Source organism: Anser cygnoides, chromosome 3, assembly GCF_040182565.1.
Source record: "Anser cygnoides isolate HZ-2024a breed goose chromosome 3, Taihu_goose_T2T_genome, whole genome shotgun sequence".
NCBI classification, from domain to species: domain Eukaryota; kingdom Metazoa; phylum Chordata; class Aves; order Anseriformes; family Anatidae; genus Anser; species Anser cygnoides.
The window spans coordinates 47301743-47321329 of NC_089875.1; the positions used below are offsets into that span (position 1 = coordinate 47301743).

Here is a 19587-nt window from a genome sequence, read left to right on the forward strand (position 1 = left end):
TATAATTAGTTTTTTTTGGTCATTATCTTAACTGTACCATAGCTCATTTCTGCTCTGGGAAAAGCCTTCTCCTCCTAGCTTTGTATTTAAAGTGTTTCATGCTACAGTAACGATAGTTTGCAAAGACAAAACAATTTTCTACCAGTCTTCTCTCAATTTACTTCTCTGTCAACTCAGGCACGAACCACAGTTTCCCTTGTCCTGTAATTGTTATCCTCCTAGATACCTCCTTGTCTCTCTGTCTTCCTCTTATTATTCCTCTGTCCATGTTGTTGCTAAATCTTGTTGTATTTTCTCTGTAGAATTTCCCTTTTGCCAATGCCATCTTTACACCTGATTTGTCTCCATCTCCCTCTCTCCTTTAGTGACTTCACTGGAGCTCCAAGCTGTGAACAGTAGCATTAAAACTAATTTGCCTTGATTCCATAATGGCCTCGCATCAGTCTGTTTCCCTATTAAGACTGCCTGTTAAATGCCACTGAGATAACAAACCTCATTACAACACATTTTTTCCTAACCTAATAGCAACAGTATTCCAGTTTGTGAAGTACGAGCTAGTTAAATCCTTAGCTGATGCTTAATGTAGTTACTGGCAGGCTCAAAATGTGCTAGCAGGCTTATATTTCTCTCAGAAAGAAAATGATAATTACCAAACTCTACAAGTGATTTTTAAACAGCAGACTGGTGTTTTTTCCTAAACTGATTAATCCAACACTATTAACGTGATTAGCTCTTAGTACAGACTTTTGTCCACTGTCTTACAGTTTAAAATGAACTCTGATATATTGCCTTGAATACACTTATTAGAGATTGTTCTGATCTTTAAAATCACCATACAAGTGTACCAGGCCTTTTTTACAGTATTTTCTACTTGCAGTGTAGCAGTGCCATATACACTGCTATGGTGAGCAGTGTTTTATTGGGATCATTTGAGAAACAGTGAGGAAATGGTGGCAAATATATTTTGCTTAAGCAGTTTATCTTCCTTGTGCAGCTGGAGTTTTTATTTCCCACTGAATGCACTAATACAACATCAGACACTTTTTTTTTCTTTCCTTTTCTAGTCTGTGAAGAAGCTGAGTATAGCAATAAGTGAACTGAAGGCATTTAGTAACTAGTTATGCTTCTTGAGTAGTATCCAGACCACACAGACCCTTTTGTCCACCTTCCCACTTCTCTGAGCCTAATATCACAGTACTTAGAACAGAACATTTCATAATCTTTTCTAGGGCCCTTTTACTCCAGTAATGCCATGAAAAAGGAAGATGGCCTTACCTGTAGTTTAGAGAAGGAACACTGGGACACAGAGGTATACGGGGGCTGTCCATATCCAGTAACACAAGTGCATGAACAGCAGATGGCCATCGCATTAGGACAGTCAGGGCTTCCCTGAAAGGGTTGATGTGCTGCAGCAGCGGCCAGGCAGCTCTGGAGAGCGAGCTGTGGTAGTGGAAGGTGGTGGCGCTCCTGGAACATCCCCAGCAAGAGCCACCCAAGCCACTCATAAAGAGCCTCCAAGTGGTTCAGACCAGAGCATGCAGGGCATGTTACTGACCAGGAAACAGAACCTTAGCTGTAGTGGAGGGTAAAAAATTGAAAGCCTTTTGGTATTCCAGCTTCTTCTGTATAAAATGAGTATTTTTTTTTTAAATATCATAATGCATGTTGCCTGTCCATTATTATTGCATGTAGTCTTCATAACTCTAGTGTTACCAAGCATCAGCCTAAGGAAATAAGAATACTTATCCTTCTAGAAGTAACAACAGTATCTTCTAGGCACTGGATCCGATCTTAATTACTGTTTGGTCCCTGGTGGATGAGCAGCAACTTCTCTTCTTTTCCCTGTTCACCAGCAGAAAAAGTAGGTAGTGGACCTTACAGCTCTTCTGATGTAAGACCAAAGGCACAGATGTAAACCATGCCAAGTAAGGGCGTTGATGAAAATGTTCTTGCTCTTATTTATTGTAGCTCAGAGCAATATAGCTGAGTTCTTTGTCCTTTAATGGTGTGACTCATTTTGAGACTGTTTCTGTTAAAGTTCACAAATGTATTTGGGTATTTGTAGAGAGCTGCTGTATGAGTAAGGCTGGCCAACTGTTTGTATTTTTTGTGACCAGATGGTTCTGCTTTTGTTCTGCTTTTTTTAACCCATTGCTTTAATATTTTCTTGTTTGTCTTTTTTTTAATGACTTCCTTCTACTCACCACTCCACATAAACATTTGCAGGTTGCATCAAAATCAACATAAAATTAGTGTTATGCTGGCTAATGGTTTGAATTGAAAGTTGGACTGAGAATTGGCGTCTCCTTCTACTTCATGTGTATTCGCACTTTGAATATGAAGATGGTTCTCCCTGTGCATCTTCACAGTCATTGTCATGTACATACTTGTCCCAATCAGGAAATGAGTCTGTAATGTCACAGATAAGCAGCTCTAGTCTTAAAGCCTAAGGTGTTTTAATCTGAGCTAAAGGAGAATCCAGTTACAGGCTGCCCATTATCACATATTACTGGATACATTTCAGGTGGTTTGTCTATCCATTACCACAGTATGGGATAATTTCACATTTTTTTCTGTGCTAATTCTCACAGTATTCCCAAGAGATAACAAAAAGCAACTGTTCCTATTTTTCAGGTTGGAGAGAAAGTGGATATAATGTCTATTTTACCAAAACTGCAAAATCCTCATGCCTAGAATACTGCCAGCACCTCTGACTATTTTTAAGTGCCTAGAAATTTCAAGTATCTAATTACTTTTGAAAAATATTTGATTTCAGTTGAAGTTGTGTTGAAACTTCCAGGACATGTGTCTACGAACCTCTCTTTTGTAATGTTATTTAAAAAACTGGCTGCAATACTACTCCACTTAAGTGTTTTTCAAATTTTTACAGAAAATGGCAGTTCACCTCACCCAACTTCAGAAGCCCCCATTTCATTGAGTTATCTTAGGCTTTCTTCATAGTCATCAGAGAGAAATGTGCAGCATGTCTGTTTATCATGAAGTACATGTTTCTTTCCATTTACTGTAAAGTAAAGCTAGACATTTAGTTCAAAATATTGTTTCTTGTGCCATAAATACTTGCATTTATTTAGCGAAGTCCAACCCTAAGTGATTAACCAAATAGACAGAGGAAGTGTTGGGTAGATTGAACCCAAATCACTCAGATACTCAAACCTCCAACTCATGGCCTTCACCAATTCATCCAGCAGATTGTAGCTTCTGTCTTTGATATCTGTGATTCTCCTGGAAATCTTTCTTTACTTTTAGTTTGTGTTATTTTAGATGAACCTCAAATATAAAGAAATTTATTAGTGAGAAGAAAGAAGGAAAAAAAAAAAGTAGGACAAAAAGAGTTGGAAAGATGCTAAAGGGAGTGTAATAGATGTTCTCTTTGGAAAAATGTCTACTGAATTGAGTACGGAATGATAGTGTTGCACTTCACTGAAATTTCTCTAAGGTTTTTGTTTTCCCCTAGGTTTTGATCATGGTGAAATTCCTTTTGAAAGATAACTCTATTCAAATCTGTGAGAGGTCTCTGAAAGAATCCCAACCTCTCTAATAACTATTGTGCATTATTTAACTCTAGATGACTTTTGAGAAGGTAGGTGGCCTTATGTCCAAGCATGGACTTGGCACAAATTCCACTGAATTCACAGGGAGTTCAAGATACTTCTCTAAGGACTTGATAAAACCAAGACATTGTTGCTAAAGCAATTGTTAGTTTGACAGTAGAAGGTAAAACAAACAGACTCATTTACAGTATTTCTCATTTTACATCTAAGCAGACTACAACAGAAGCCAGAACTTGGATTACAAACCTTTTAAAATGGGAGGTTTCTTTTTTAAAATTTTTACTTCAGCTGCTGGAGACAGGCTTGAGAAGAGGCTAATGAAAATACTCCTATGCTTTTTTTTAACATGAATACTTGTCCTCAAAGAACTGAACACAGGCCAACAATTCATTTCCTGTACCCATTTTCCTGTAACTATTATGAATAACCTATTTTGTCTTCTCAAAAATTACTCTCCTGTGGCTTGAACCAGATTAGAACCTGTGAAACAAAGGTGGAAACCTGGCCTCATCATTGTTGGACATATGTTCTTCTAAGTATTCCCATATCAGAGTTTTAAATGTACTTTCCTAAAGAACCATAGCATTTTGGAATGCTGTGTTGCCTGTGATATTTGGACATTAAATAGTTGTGATTTAGTTTTATATTAGGTGGTAACCTGCCAAATGGCAAGACAGGTAACAAAATAAAGTCTATATCTGGAGCATATGCTATAGACTCGTAATGATTCTCTGGAACAGAAATAAATTCTCTTTAGGATTATTATTATTTCCTTTTGCCACATTTTCATTCATTTCTTCATTAACATCAGGCCCTAAAGCACGCAAACCCAACAGACCTGAAGACTGGAGAACCTGCATATCAAATTGCACATATTTATATCAGAAAATTGCCCTTTTTTACAGCCAGATCTGTGTGACAGTTTTGATCTTGTGCAAGTTGTTGAGGTGGCCAGGCAAGGATTAGAAATCAGAATCCTGTCCTACTGGTTTTGAAAAACAATAATCATCTGACATTAGCACCACATCTTCCCTCCGATGTGATACAAATGCATAAGATTGTCCATTGCTAAAAGCAGCTCATTCTGGAATGACACCATCTCCAGCTGTTTCACACCTCTTTAGAAAGTCTTGGGACAGAAAGGTTTTGCTTATGTAGAAATATATTTTGCATAATTAAAGTGGTCTCTGGGTTTGAGGATGACCTTAGCTCCTCTCTTTCAGAAACCCATGGGAGGGTTGCTGGGAGGCCATTAAGCAGGCAAGGTTAGAGGCTGTACAGCTGAAAAGAGCAACTCTCCTGGAAGGCCTGTACTTCCACATGCCTTTTTGTTTCTGAGTGCTATAGCCCTGCACTTCCCGGTCCTGCTCAGGCACGTGACAGTGAGTCAGAAGAAATTCTGGCAATCTCTGTGGTCACTCCCTGGCAGCCACTGAGCGCTAGTGAATGTCTTTCTCCAAGATCTCCACGAGGAAATCTTAGAAGTGAGCTGAGAGCAGTGCCAGAGGGAGCAACTTGCCTCTTGCTCTGCCCACGCTGCCTCCAGGAACCACTGAAGCAGATGCGGCTATGCTGTCTGCAGTCTCAGGGCAAGAGGAGAGGCTCTGATCTCCTATGTCCCAAAGGAAAGGAGATCAAAAAGGCACTTCCACTCCAATTCTGGGTTACTAGTTTGTCCACAGTTTCTACCAAATGGAGGGTGGGCTCTGAAGTGAATAATGCAGTGTATAATCAGGCTCTGATTAGGTCTGTCTTGTATTATCAGAGGGAATCACTCTCCATTCCTATTCCATCATGTATTGCAGTCGTTGCCCTCCCTCTCATCGTCTGCGCTGCTCTACTGTGTGCTTTCTTGGAGCCACGAAGAACATCCATCTCACTTTTGTCACAGGATGATGCTTTTTGTGCAAACATAAATATTTACAGAAGTTTACAAAAGATTAAGCCTCATCTAGTCAAACATTCCTGCTAATGCAGTGTCGGGACAAGTCAGCAGGGAGCAAGAGCCTGGGCTGCTGTGCACAGCTGTTGCAAGACCAAACTGTGGAACATTCAGTTTTGACTCACTGATCAAAACCATTTTGGAAATTGGCTTGTGTGAGGTTTTTTTTTTGTTGTTGTTGTTGTTGTTTTTGTTTTGCTTTGTTTTTTTCCAGAGTGAAATTCTCTCCACTGAAGTAACTTCTTCATTGCGCACAGAAGTCCAGGCTTTGTTTGCAGTGTGAATATCCTGCCTCTGTTTGGTTGTTGTAATACAAGTTCCAAATGCAAATAAATTATAATTACTGGACCAATGGAAAAACATAACTGAGAACAAAACAGCAGAGAGATCTTCAGAGGTCCCTTCCGACCTCAGCCATTTTGTGATCTGCCCACAGTACTTGTGCTCTGATAGTTTGGATTTTCATTCTGTACCTGACAAAAGTTATCCCACATTCTATCTTAGGAATGATAGGGAAAAATCCAAGTAAGAATATTAAAAGGGAACCAATACTATTTTTTGTTTGTTTGTTTTTATTATTTTTTTATTCCCTAGGAAGAGTGATAAGAATATCAAAATCCATGCAAGGGAAACTGAAGGTCTGGCACTGATAACCCTTGAATTCTTCTTCGGTGAGCTTTACTTGCAGCATTGGTTTCTAGACAAGAAGAAGAAAAAAAAAAGGAAAAAAAAGCTATTTGAATAACTCTAGACAAATATCAGTGACAATTTTCTAGCAACTACTTATGTTATGGAAATCTACTCAAAGAAATTGAACAGCTCAGGAATGAGCTTAGCATTGTTAGACTAATTAGGGTACCTTCAGGTGACTTTATACCTTGTGTCCTACTTGTTAAGATCACACCTGTCTATCTGAATGCTAATCACACCAAGAAACAAAAGTCCTTTTAGCATCTCTTTGGGAACATATTCCCTTCCAGAACTAGAACTAATTTAGATTGCTGTGACTCTTTCTGAAGTATGTTTGCATGCCATGTGGAAGCTCAGCTAGGAGCATTTCTAAGACCAGTGCTTTGTCTTGCATTTCCTTCTCCTTTCTTCCTTCCCCTCTGCATAGTGCCAGCAAGTTAAATTTCCTGAGCAGATCCAGCAAGACAATGCTCATGCTGATGCTTCTATGAAAATAGGAGCGTCTGGTGTTAGTGGTCTCTTAGAGGAAATAGTTAACAGTGTGATAAGGACCACCAGCTCCTCCATTGATTCTGAGTAGAGGTAAAGGCATTTGCCACCTATAAGTCTTTGGATGTTGTCGGAAAATGGAAGTTTTTCAGCCTTGGCTGTTTTGCTGCAGGAGTCTTGTAACTGCCTGAACTTAAAATACCTCATCCCAGTGTCAGGGAGCCAGAAGCACAACACATTGGAATATATTTCCTTAAAGGGACTGTGCCTGTGTTGAGTCTCAAGTAGTGAAGTTTTGCTTTTTGCTCTAGTGGGAGGCGGATTTGTCGTACCAGCTAAAATTCCAGCTGTCCCTTAGGCAGCTCACAAGTAATGCCACTGTAGTGATGACTGGTGACAAAAGGAGCAGTCTGGCATGCTTTTCTTCAGTGCTGCTTTGTTGCCCCTTCCTAGTGAGGAGACCACAGGAAATCCTGCCTTCCTAGAAAAATATCCTGCTTCCTCCTAAGACCCTGTGGAGCAGGCAGCTTGACATGATTGTGGGCATTTCTGAGCCAGGCAAATCGAAGAATAACCTTTCACAGGAAGTGGCTCAAGCGTCATTGAGGCACTGAGAGCTACAGTGGACAAAAACCAGCTGGCCTGATCAAGTGTCAGTGACAGTCTGAGCAGGAGTGTTGGACCAGATTACTTCCAAAAGTTCCTTCTAACCAACGTTTCTGTATTTCTGTTAAGTCGTGTAATCAACAGGCTTTTTCCAATCTTTAAAATCACAGCTTTTCTGATAAAACACGGGTAAGGTTGTATTTAGCCCTGTTCTGTTAAATAATATTTTTGAGGTTTAATTAAATGCACATGAAATTAAAGTATCGTTTTTATTGCAAGTTATGAAATAATTATGCTAGAATGTTTTAAGCAACCTTCAAGCAAGCTGAATTGTCATCACCTTAATACTCCCAATATAATCCTGTAACTAAATGCATTGAACTAAAGAAGTTATATTGAATTCAATAGTACAATGAGAAATATGCTTATGGTTAAAGGCCTGTGACTTTGGTGACTAATCTGAATGGATAAATTGAAACTCTCATCATTTAAACCTGTAAATGTAACTGAAATATCTCCATGGTTCAGGTGGAAATGCAGCCTTCCAGAATTAAACAGGTTATTAATGTTTCCCTCAGGTGGTAGATCTCATCCATGGTTGTTGAGATCAAAATTTTACCTCAGAGGAAAAGTAAATCTGAGGAAGACAGTGTACATAAAAATGGGGTTTCTTTTTTCTTTTCTTCTTTTTTTTTTTTTTTTTGGTAGAGCTTTGTCTCCTAAATATATTGTGAAATTTAGATCCACCTACTACTTCGTCTGGTTCTGACTGATGGTCCTTGCTGTACTGTGCTTCTGGGCTGAGATGGGCAAAATCCTGAAATGATGACCAAGTGCACTCAAGCTGCACTAACTCGAGAAAAAAATCTTTCAGTTTTTTCATAATATGATCATTTTCAGGGGGTTGTACACATGCAGAGGTTGGCCTGTGAAAGCCAATCATCCCAGATTCTGCTTATGGTCAATAGAGAGTAAACTCCCAAGCATACAAGGTCTGTTATACAGAGAAAAAGGTGATGAATCAGGGCAGAAGCCTGACTATACAGGGAGTCATTTTTAGCCTTTATGAGTACAATGGCTAGTGATCCAGGCGGTCCAGATACTTTACCAAAACTGTAGTGTGGTAGGGCAGGCGTAGCTCAAAATAATGTTCTTAACAGAGTGCAAGTCTCTTGGCTGCAGGCAGTTTATGTAAAATGCACATCCCTCAGTATGAAAGCTCTTCACTTCAGAACTTGATGGAGGCTTTGATTACACCATGTTTGTAATACCTGGTTTCCTTAAGAAACAGAGCTAATACAGTGTTATCGGATCTGTTTTAGTTCACTATTGTTTCTCTCATACAGAAAAAGAAAATAATGAATTTTTTAAAATCAGAAAGATACGCAGTCTCCCACAGCAATTAAAACCAGAAAAACGAGAGGATCCTGGCAGCTATATACTTAGAAAACCGTTAAATCTCTCTATGAAAATTGGTTGTTGGTTTCAAGCATTTCCTTTCATACAAATCACTTGAACTAGAGAAATTAGGATCAGAAAAAATAGTTGCTGTCGGATGATGATTATTTTCCATGATTCTGGGAGCATGCACAAAGTACAGGAAACTTTCCAAACCAAGAAGAGGATATAGTCCCTGTTCCAAAGCACATGAGTGTAAGGAGGCAGAGAAGGGAAGAGAAAGGATGAAGCTGTAGTATGCAGAGCAATTAGAGTAATACTAGCCATGCATTGGAAGTGTTATTACAGCCGGTAAAAAGTGATAACAATTTTCTTGGGGGAGAGGTAAATCACATTTATTTTTGTTCAGTAAATGAATGTGTTTCATGGCCAAATGATGTGTTTTGTGAATGTGTTTCAAGGCCCAATGGCCAAATTATTTGGGAATGCGTTTTCATTTTAGGATGCTATTTTTTCCACATTTAATTTAAGAAGAGAGAAAAACTTTACAAATATATTTATAGCTTTCATCAAGATATTTTCTTGAGGGAAAAAAAATCCATCTAAAAGTAACATGTATGAGATTTCAATAATTTCTGGTAGGTGCAGAAATATTCAAGCCTATTCCTAAGTGAGCAATTCACTTAAATCTGGGAAATGAAACAAACCAAAAAATTGTACTCAAAATCCATGTTCCATTTGTTCAGAAGTTAGAACAAGTAGTTTGAACAGAAAAAAAAAAATCAAATTCAGGTGTACAGTACACTTCAGAAATAAGAAAGTATATAAGTAGCATCTTCCCTCACTACTTTGTCCTTGAAGATAAGTTATTTTTTGCAGGTTTCTTTTCAGCTCAATGGCTTTCTGGGTTGCTGCAAACTCTGCATAGTCCCTCTGGGTCTCACATGACCCAGTCATTCTCTTTTTAGAGGAACATGCCATAATAACATAAAACAAACAACTCAAACGAATATGTTGTGTTACAACTTGCGAGATGAAAGTCCTAGTTCAGCTGGTTTCTTATGTTCACTATTCTTCTTCCCACCACCTCGATTTCACATCTAGATCTTTGTTGTTTATTTAGAAGGTTACTGGTAGTAACTTTCCATTCTTCAAGGTAAATAGGAAGAGCCACTTTTAACAATGCCTTTTCTTTATTGCCTACTCATAAGAAGAATTGCTGCTTGAGACTCAAGTGAGCTTCACTTTTTAAGGTGGGTTTAAATGATGTTATGAGCAAGAGTTAGGAATTATGTGGAGAGAAGTGTGCTGGACCCTCTGTAGTATTGATGTACATGTCACTGTTAGCAAGGTCTGTGATGAGCACAAAGCTCTACAGTGTGTTTCTGTTTCAACTTGCTGTATCTTTATTTAGATATAATTTTGATGTTTAATAAACAGAAGGAGCAGGCCTAGATGTCCTGATATCTAACCCATGACCCTCTCCTGCTCCTTACATGCACATGGAATGTTTGGACAAGCATTTGGTTCATTTTGCAAGATTTCATATATGATTGTAGCATCAGAGCAGATGCGATTTTAATAAACAAAATGTTTCCTTAGGATAACAGTTCTGATTTGGGGATTTTTTATTATTTTGTTTGTTTCTTTCTTTCTTTTGCAGGAAGAAGGTATAGTGAAGGAAATAGACATCAGTCATCATGTGAAGGAAGGTTTTGAAAAAGCAGATCCTTCTCAGTTTGAGCTGCTGAAAGTATTAGGACAAGGTTCATATGGAAAGGTAATTTTTAATGCCATCTAATCACCTAGAGCAACACTAAAAATGTCATGTCCTTTCTCTGAGTTCATTTACACTGGTACCACTGTTTGTATATAAATTGTATTGTAAAAGCAGATAAGCAAATCCAAATCTCTTCTGTCATTTTAATAGCACTTTTGTCTTTTGCTGGATTCCTGTATATGAAACAGTTTAGGAAGTTTATAGCTCTGGACCCAAACTAATGAGCACAAGTGAGCATTAATGAGCAACACTATTTATGAAGTTAGACGACTCTTCTTTCTGAGCTGTCCACTAAGGAGGTGAGCATACTACTGCTGCTTAGTGGTAAGAACGTTCAAAGGCTTAAAGATGTCTGCTTCCCAATTTCTGCTAAGGGCAGATGGGATCCCAGGCATATTTTGAAGTCCCTATCACTCACCCTGCTGGTTACCTCATAGTGATTTTTTGAGAAATACTTCTTTCTAACGATGAGATGTAAAGTAGTTCATAGTTTCAAGCTTTCATTTGTTAACCAGCAGTGTTTTCATTTTCAGTTTGATTTTATTGCCCACAACTAAGATCTGTTTCCTAATGCAATTAATTGCTGAGTGTTTATGCAAGTGTATATGTACGTATACTACATATATAAAGCATTTCTATTTAAAAAATTGCCTACTTTTACAACCACAAGCTAAGTTATCGAGAAACAATATTTTTTATCTTAAGTCCAAGGCTTTGCTTAATCCCAAAGGTGTTTCTTCTTCAACAGGATATGTCATTTGCAATTAAGAATAGGAAGGAAAGACAGAGAAAGAGGGAGGACTCAGTTCAGTATTAAACTCTTTCTATAGCTTAACTAAATAAGACTTTGAAATCTGCAGAATGGTGAGCCTAATTGACACTGGACATGGAAGTCCTTACCATTTTAAATACATATATATGTGAGTGTGTATATATGTATATATATATATATATATATATATTTCTCATTTCTCAGCCTTCAGAGGTGGATCATTCCAGCTGACTTGAAGAACTGGCTCATACCTAAAATCTGCTGAGGCACCCAGCACAAAGCTGAGCACCATGACAATGAATCAGGGTCTTCAGTTTTATTGACAAATAAAGCTATTTGGGGAGTACTTAGTAGCTTTCTGAGTATTCCAGAACCGTATTGATAAGTAAGGCTGTTAGAAGATCTCTGAGATGAGAGAAATCAGGAGAGTTAGCATTCACTACCAAGTTTTGCTCTAGAGAATTGCTTGAGAGCACTATAATGATATTCGAGTTTTGAATGTTAAAGAAATGTGAGAAATAAAACAACTCAGAATTAGATTTCTTCTGTGATTTACTACAAGGAGGAAAAGTACAAGAGAACAAAATCTCTTCTTCAAAAGTAAAAGAAGCAGTATAGCCAGTTTTCATATCTGTGCAGTAAATATTTTAGAAATGGTTCACTGGCTATCTTAGATTGTGCTGATGTGGTTTTGGTATTATCTGTCCAAGTTGGCATTCTAGTTTTAGGCATTGTATAAGCAAAAAGTTTATTCTCTGCCACCGCTTCCCAAAAGGAGGTCTGATTTCTGGGGCATGCTCCACTGAAATCACTGCAGAATCAGAATGTGGGTGTGTGGACATCATACCTGTCTGGAGTTGTGTGTGATTACAAGTCACTTTTGGTATCTTATGTGAAACAGGCCAGTAAACTCACCAGAGCAGCAAAGACACAGAGGAAGGAAGTCTGTTCAGTGTTTCTTATGCAGTCCTCAGTCACCTAAATTTTCATCACTTCAGTATTTCAGCTGATCAAATCTGTAAGTCTCTGGGGATGCAAATCTGCTGTTTTTCAAGTTGTTTACCTAGGGAGCAAAAATCACCTAAATCATTTCCTGCAGGATTAAAGAACATGCCTTTGGTTTCAGAGGGAGTATGCTCAACTCTGTTGAAAGCCACAGCACTTGCTTAGGTTTCTGGGTTGGGATTTGATGATGTACCCATTACTCCAGCTAAGGCACTTTTAGTAGTTCTATCAATACATTTAGTTATTCATAACCTGAGGTGTTTGCATGCATATAAAACTAGATAATTAAAAGTCATTTTCAGGCACATGCCTGTGCTATTCTGGCAAACTAGTATTATATAGCTAACATAAACAGTCTGGTAAGTACTCTAGGACCACTCAATAGTCTCAAGTACTATCAAGACTATACCTTTAAGAATAATTGGGATGCAAACTCCATTTTGCAATACAATGCATTTTAATTTGTCCTGTTTCCTTTTTGGTTTGATAATTATTTTAATTTTCTCTGAAACAGCACACACTGTTCTTGACTCATCTGTTTTGGAGGGAATGCAGACCAAGTGCCCTATGCCATGCAACAGAGAACAACTGACTAGTGACTAGTAACATAAATTGATAATTTTGCTTATTACAGCAATAGGGGTATTACTAGCTGTACATGGCAGGTAATGTATTTCTTGAACTGCAGCCTAATATTTCTGCAGATGCAGCATGCTGTACTGTTGTATGTTCTGTATGTTTTAAAATCATTATCTTAAGGGTTTGGGATTGGTTTTAGTTTGTTGTTTGCTTGGGGGGTGGGGGTGAGGTTGGATTCCATTACCATTTTTACACAATATTATTAAAGATTAAAATCTGATGTTGGGGCAAACTTGCTTTATGACTATCCCAACATTTCTCTCTCTAGCTGTAGCTGAACTTCTGAATTAGTTGACTTCCTGTTAATACTGGAGCAGCTGAGCTTAATTTATCATGAATGTTAATGAAAAACACTTCAGAAAGTCTTATGTTGCATCCAGATTTCATAATTTGTTTCTGCAGTTGTGAGTACCGGAGGTACTTGTGTGTTCATCAAACTAGGAAACAGGAGATGGGAACAAGCAACATGTGCCTGATCTCAGCCAGTCAGGGCAGCTCAGCTGAAGAACTGTGCATATCTCGCATGCACAGGAAATATGAGAATGAAAGGCTCACGAAAAATGTATCAGATCGTATCACAGAAGTGTTGTAGCTGTGATGCTGTACAGATGTAAGAGCCCTGCTCAAGGTGTTTGGAAAGAATTTACCTTTTTTTTGTTTGTTTGTTTGTTTTACCTTTTTTTTTTTTCTCTCCCAGATGCTCTAGGTGACTGTTAAAAGTCGTTATCTCTCCCCATGACCCTTTTCTCAAAGGGTGTTTGAGAAAATTGTAATCTGTTTACAGATTTATTTTTTTTCTGGAGGAAGTGTCTTTCAACTTGCAAATAATGTGCTAAGAACAGATTTCCTCCTTTCTTTTTTTTTTTTTTGGCTTTTTATGTTTTGGATGGTGGCATAACTCCTGCATAACTCCTGAACAAGTGATGAATTAAAACAATTTCCACAGATTTTTGTAATCTAAGTAGACATTCTTCAGTAAAATTATTTCAGCTAGCCTTTGTTAATTCATGTATTTATAAGTATATGCTTTATACGTGGACTTGTAGCTCTTTTTGCATTTGGCTTTACTTATGGCTTCTGTCCAGTAGCAAAGGTGCTGAAATAACAACAGAGCCACTGTCATTTGGTGGTTCCGATTTCAGCAGAGTGAGCCCTAGGAATCAACTAAATTATTTCTTTCTTTTATTTTCAAATATTAATACTGGAACACCCTTAAAATACATAATAATAATAAAAAACAAGAACAAAAATGCGCTCCAGTCAGACAAGAAGTAATAGATGCATGGAGTAAAACAAGAACAACAACAGCAGTAAATCAGAATTTTAGCTACAATTGTATTTTATTCCAATTAAAAAATTTACACCAAAAGATGTAACATGGGAGACTGTAGCAAGGAAAGCTGCCCTTATTATAGTAGTGTATTTGTCAATGAAAATGGTTCTATCTTTTGTTAAGTATGCTTGAACAGGCTTCCAGCTGTATGAAGTTTTTGCTTCAGTGACATCCTAGGTTAGTCATCACTCATGACTTAGGACATAAATTATACTAATTTGTTTTTTCTCCTTAATTTAATTGATAAAAATAATTTTAAGAAACTACACATTCCTAAGTACGATACATTGCTTTTTTTTCATGTAAAGCTGTTCAGAATATGAAGAAATGTGCACACATTGTTTATGACTATTCACTCATCTTTAACTGAATGTGAAAGGGCTATTAATAACGTCAAACATATTTTCTTTGTGAGGGAGTAAAGGTTTAAAACTGAAGCTTTCTAGAGCTAGCTCAGCAAATTGCAGGTGAAATATATGAAGTACTTTCAGCTAAGAGTTTTCATTGGAATTCCAGAATCTTAGTATTTGTTCCTCCATCAAATACAGCAAGCCTTGTAACTAAAAGCTCGTTCCCCTTTTACACAAGATGTCTGGTTTTTTACAGGTATTTCTAGTGAGGAAGATTAAAGGGTCTGATGCAGGTCAGCTTTATGCCATGAAGGTACTTAAGAAAGCAACTCTGAAAGGTAAGGATTGGGACAGTAGCTGCAGTACCCATTTCTGTGATAATTTATCATCTACTTTTCTTGTTGGGTTTTTTTTTTTTTTTACATTGCTGTTATTATATGGTATATATCAGTGCAAAAATATGTTTCTGTCACCCTTGAAAAATCTGCCTCACTGTAGTGAATGTTCTAGAGAAAGGTACACAGAAAATGTTACCTATACAGTTCGAGAGCATGAAAACAGAGCTTTGGTGTTTTCTAGCTGCTTGCATTCTTTACTTTCTTAGCGTTACTTATAGGAATTCTGTTGGGCATATGTTAAATTGTGTTAGAGTGGCAGTATCTCTGTTTCTGAAGTAAACTGAAGCATTTTTTTTTTTTTTTAAATAAGGGTGTTGCTGAAGTAGAACATGACTCCTATTGGGCAGGAAGGCCCTCCACCTGGTGTTTCTCTACATGCTTGAAAATTAACGGGAACGTATTTTCAAGTGTGATGAGTTGTTCTGAGGTTTTTGACACCTTGCTTTCCTAACTCATGAGCGTATGGCCTCCAGTAGGCTGAGGCCTAATGACTGACTGTTGAATCTGGTCATCCTCTTCTGGGATCATTGGCTGCTACCACCTCACTCAGACCAAAAGGAAGTGTCTAGTAAAGGGAGAGGACTGAATAGCAAACATGGAAAGTTTGGTCTCAGCTGAAGTCCCTGTTGTTTGTTCCTCCAGAGAGTTAAGAAGATCCACTCTTCTTCCTGTTTCCCTGACCTAGCACTGTACTGTTTTTAACCCTCCAAAGTCTGACATGTTTTACAGATGAAGATGACAGGGTTCATTTTGCCCAAAGCAACTCTTTCACTTACTCTGAGACCACGAGGGTTTGCACAGTGCAGAATCATGCCTAAGTGTCTATTCTAATGTGAAGAGAGCTAATTTTGAGACAGCTCTGATGACTTATGAATCCAACTTGCTTTAGCATGCCTCAGTTTGGCGAAGTAAAACAGTGAAGTTATCGGTAATTGCAAGGTAGATTTTCAGAAGGTGGTGACAGGCAGGTACAGCACTTCTTCTGAGCACTAGTTAAGATAGGGAAGTGGCAAACCAGGAATTTGCAAGGTCGTTTACCCTAGCAAAGCTTTTTCAAAGCAATAGTAGTTCGAGGTGATGCAGTTGTGCTGATCTTTTTGTTTAGAAAGTAGATGGAAAAGTTTGTTCTGGCAGAAGAGTGTGGTGTAAATAGCCACTTAAATAATTCTGGACTTAATACGTAGAAAGTAAAAGGTTAGGACTGTGTATACAGTATGTGTAATAGAGTGAATCTCTGATGTCTCACCCAATAGCAGAAGCACGAAGTGTTTTAACTGCGCTGAACTCAACTCTCAGAGCTTTCCCCACCAGCGAAAGCTGTCTCCTGCAGAGCACAGCATCTGAGGAAGGACTGTGTGACCCCTCTGATGTGAACTCATATCAGAGACTTGTTTCTATTTCTTTTGAGAACCCACAACTTTTCATCTAAGGTGAAAATTGGGTAGTCTCTCTCTTTTTTTTTTTTTCTTTTTTTTTCTATAACTGAGGTGTATTGAGCAAAACCAGTTTTGGATAGGGAGAGGATTTCTTCTAGATCCTCAAACACTTTATTGTATTTTAATGTATAATAGCTACATCTGTAATGTTAGATTCCACTGGAAAAAATAACCTGTATTATGGGAGTTTTTTAGGAAATTTCAAAACTTAAATGGTGATCTTAAACTACCCAAAGTGGTTTCAGCTCTGTTACATCAAGAATAATAAGTACCTCCAGATGCCTCCTGTGTTTACAGTTCTTTAGTTCATTATAGCACGGAGCTGCTGCCTCTCTCCTCCCTTGGCCTTTTACAGCATAATATATGTGTATATATATATATATAATTATTTCCTCAAACGTGAGTGACAAGATTCAAAAACTGAGGCTGCTTTGTGATCTTTTCTGGATCACATTTCTCTCCCATTCAAATTTACCCCTCTGACTGGTAACTGAGAGTTTCTCAGTAATATGAAGATAACTAACACATTGGTAGGAACTACAGATAAGTTAAATTTAACAGCTGTTTAACTTGAACTGGAAAAATGAATGCAAAATCCCATTGGCACAGGGCAAGTGAGAAGAGCAAAAATGAGAACTGCCGTCAGTGAGCTTCCTTGTAACTTCTGGCACAGAGATAATATTTCTGACAGCTTAATTTCATCTTTTAAGTGAGAGTGCTGAATCGTTGCTGCCTACCTACACTCAAAAAGGCTGGAAGTCACTCCAATGTGAACTGTTTATTACCATGTCAAGTAATGGGAGCAAAGCCACAAGTACTTGTGTACATTGTGTTCACTATTAACTGACAAAAGACATGCTACAAGACAAATTTCTGAACAATTTTCCTTCCTAATCTGTACTGCACAGTACAGTATGGAGCAACAAAGCCAAAGCTCTGGGAGCCAGTGCCACTGACACAGCCCCAAATATCATGGCTGTTCTTTTCTTTAGCAAAGCAAATCTGTGAAACATAAAATGGAGAAATGAGAAGAAAGGAAAGGGGAAAAAAAGATGAGGGAACAAAACTGCTTTTTCTTTTCTGGAGAAGTCTGAAGAACTAAAATACAGATAAATAGGAATCTGAAGAAGTTAAATGCCTTCAGGAGTGAAGGGTTAAAATTAGCTTTGTACTTTCTCTGAAGAACAACCATGATGGGTCTTGTAAAAGTGTCTCCCAGCCCAGTAGCCTGACACTGGCAGTGACCAGCTGAAAATGTGTAAGAAGAAGTAGTACAAAATAGTGCTTCCTCCAGTGGGTCTGCTGCCTCCTGCCTCTTCCCAAAGTGGTTGTCCTTTTCTAATTAGTATGACCCATGAAAATTCACCAACAGCAAAGGCTAGTATAAGAAGGTTACAGCAATCCGTAGTACCATTCTCCAAACATTTGCAGCCCAAATAAGCCGTTTGATACAGAAAAGGCATTTGTAGATTTAAGCTTGAAGAAGATCTGCCAAACAGCAGAGCAACTCCATCTGTGAAAGCAGAATTAAAATCCAAAGTATTCCAGTTTAAAAGTTTGCTGAGGCCCATGCTGTAGTTACAAACATTTGTGAAAATAAAATTAATCTTTACCTTATGAAAGTTTATATTAATTGTAAACTATGTCTGAATAAACACTGATAGGAGCATTGGATGCTTGAAAATGAGAAAGCCATTGCTCCTGCTGGTTATAAATGAGAACACCACACACAAGTTTCTCTCCTTCACACTTCATTTCCTTTTGCAGGAGGTTGTGGTTTTTATTTTGTTTGTTTGTTTGTTTTTGAAGAGAACTCCCTGCAGAAACTAGATAAGAGTTTCTTTCTAAATATTGATTTTAGGAAAACCTTATCCAAAAATTTTGAGAATATTATGTCTGTTATGTAGCAGATGGGAATACCTTGTATTAAAAGGCTGAATGTATGTGTAGAAGTCTAACATTTCTCAGCTTGAAATGGTTTTCATTAAAATACAATATCCTAATACCAACCTTTGCAAATATAAACCCTTACTGGGGGGTCCAGATGCTGAAAAATATCTAAGCACTTAGATACCTTTCAAGGTGAGACTCTTGTTTGGTCATCAGATTATACTGTTAAATGCCATCTTAAAATGTTGTTTTCATGTCTTCATTGCACTCTTTTTTTTTTCTTGAAAATGAGTTTTTAGATTTAAAAAATGCAAGTTAATTAAATTGAACTTGAGTCAAGTGAGTGTTGACTTCCTACCCTGAATGTACTGGGAAACTGAGGAAATGGGAAGAAAACAGGGACTGATTATTCCATATATGTGTGCCTTGTATTCTCCAGCAAAGCTGGGACAGAGGGAAAGGGCAGGTTTATTATTTTGATTCACTCAGTATTTCTCTCAAGGTGTCTCAGGCTCCATCAACTTTACTGGAAGTGCTTCAGGATTCCATAAACAAGAGCTGTTTACATTGCTTACAATGTAAGCCTCATTAAACGTGAAATGTTCGTAAATCCCCCCCACAGATGCTGGGCTGCAATAAGAGTGTTATCTCTGGAACTTGAAAATGTAAGACCTATCCCTCCAGGAGATATGTAATCTTACAGAAAGTGGCATGAAACCGTAATTCATTGATATAATGCTTCTGAACTTTGTAAATATTACAATGAGGAGGTATGATCTAGCAGATGTTATGCAGTGAGTCACAAGGAAGTAGTCTGCATCTGCCCATCTTGTTGGTAATGGGCTGTGTAAGTCTCAGAACTATTTGACACTGAGAACTGAAAGATTCTACCTGTTTCTGCTTATGGGGTTTAGAAATGGTAATCTGTTTTGTCAAAAGCTCTGGAGTGCTTTGCAGTTTATGATCCCCCTCAGACTAAGCCAATAGGCTTATGGGTTTATAGTTGTGCTGACTGGGTATGATGTTTATAGATGCAGTAAGCTCTGTGAGAAGCTCTGCTGACTCACAGAGAGCTTTCCCTGTGTTTTCAGGGGACGTTAGATCATCGATAATAATTATATACTAAATTTAACAACTAACTGAGATGTCGCCAGCTGGACTGTGATTTCCATCCAAACCGTTGGTAAAACTGTAGTAGTGGTTTCCCTGCTTGGGCATCAGCTGAAGAGGCTTCTTCACTTTTCCCCTTCATGCTACTGCTTGTTGTGTTTAGATCTAAGACAATGA

At 38.0% G+C, this 19587-nt stretch overlaps 1 protein-coding gene across 3 annotated transcripts in view; it reads left to right on the forward strand.

The window, feature by feature from the left end:
* The window catches only part of RPS6KA2 (ribosomal protein S6 kinase A2), a 298921-nt gene that overhangs the window by 189468 nt on the left and 89866 nt on the right, over nt 1-19587 (forward strand). For all 3 annotated transcript variants that reach the window (XM_066994128.1, XM_048067792.2, XM_013186790.3), the window contains 2 exons: nt 10361-10477; nt 14833-14914. In XM_066994128.1, coding sequence (XP_066850229.1) covers nt 14884-14914 — 31 coding nt within the window. In that variant the 5' untranslated portion in view covers nt 10361-10477; nt 14833-14883. The remainder of the gene's footprint in view (nt 1-10360; nt 10478-14832; nt 14915-19587) is intronic.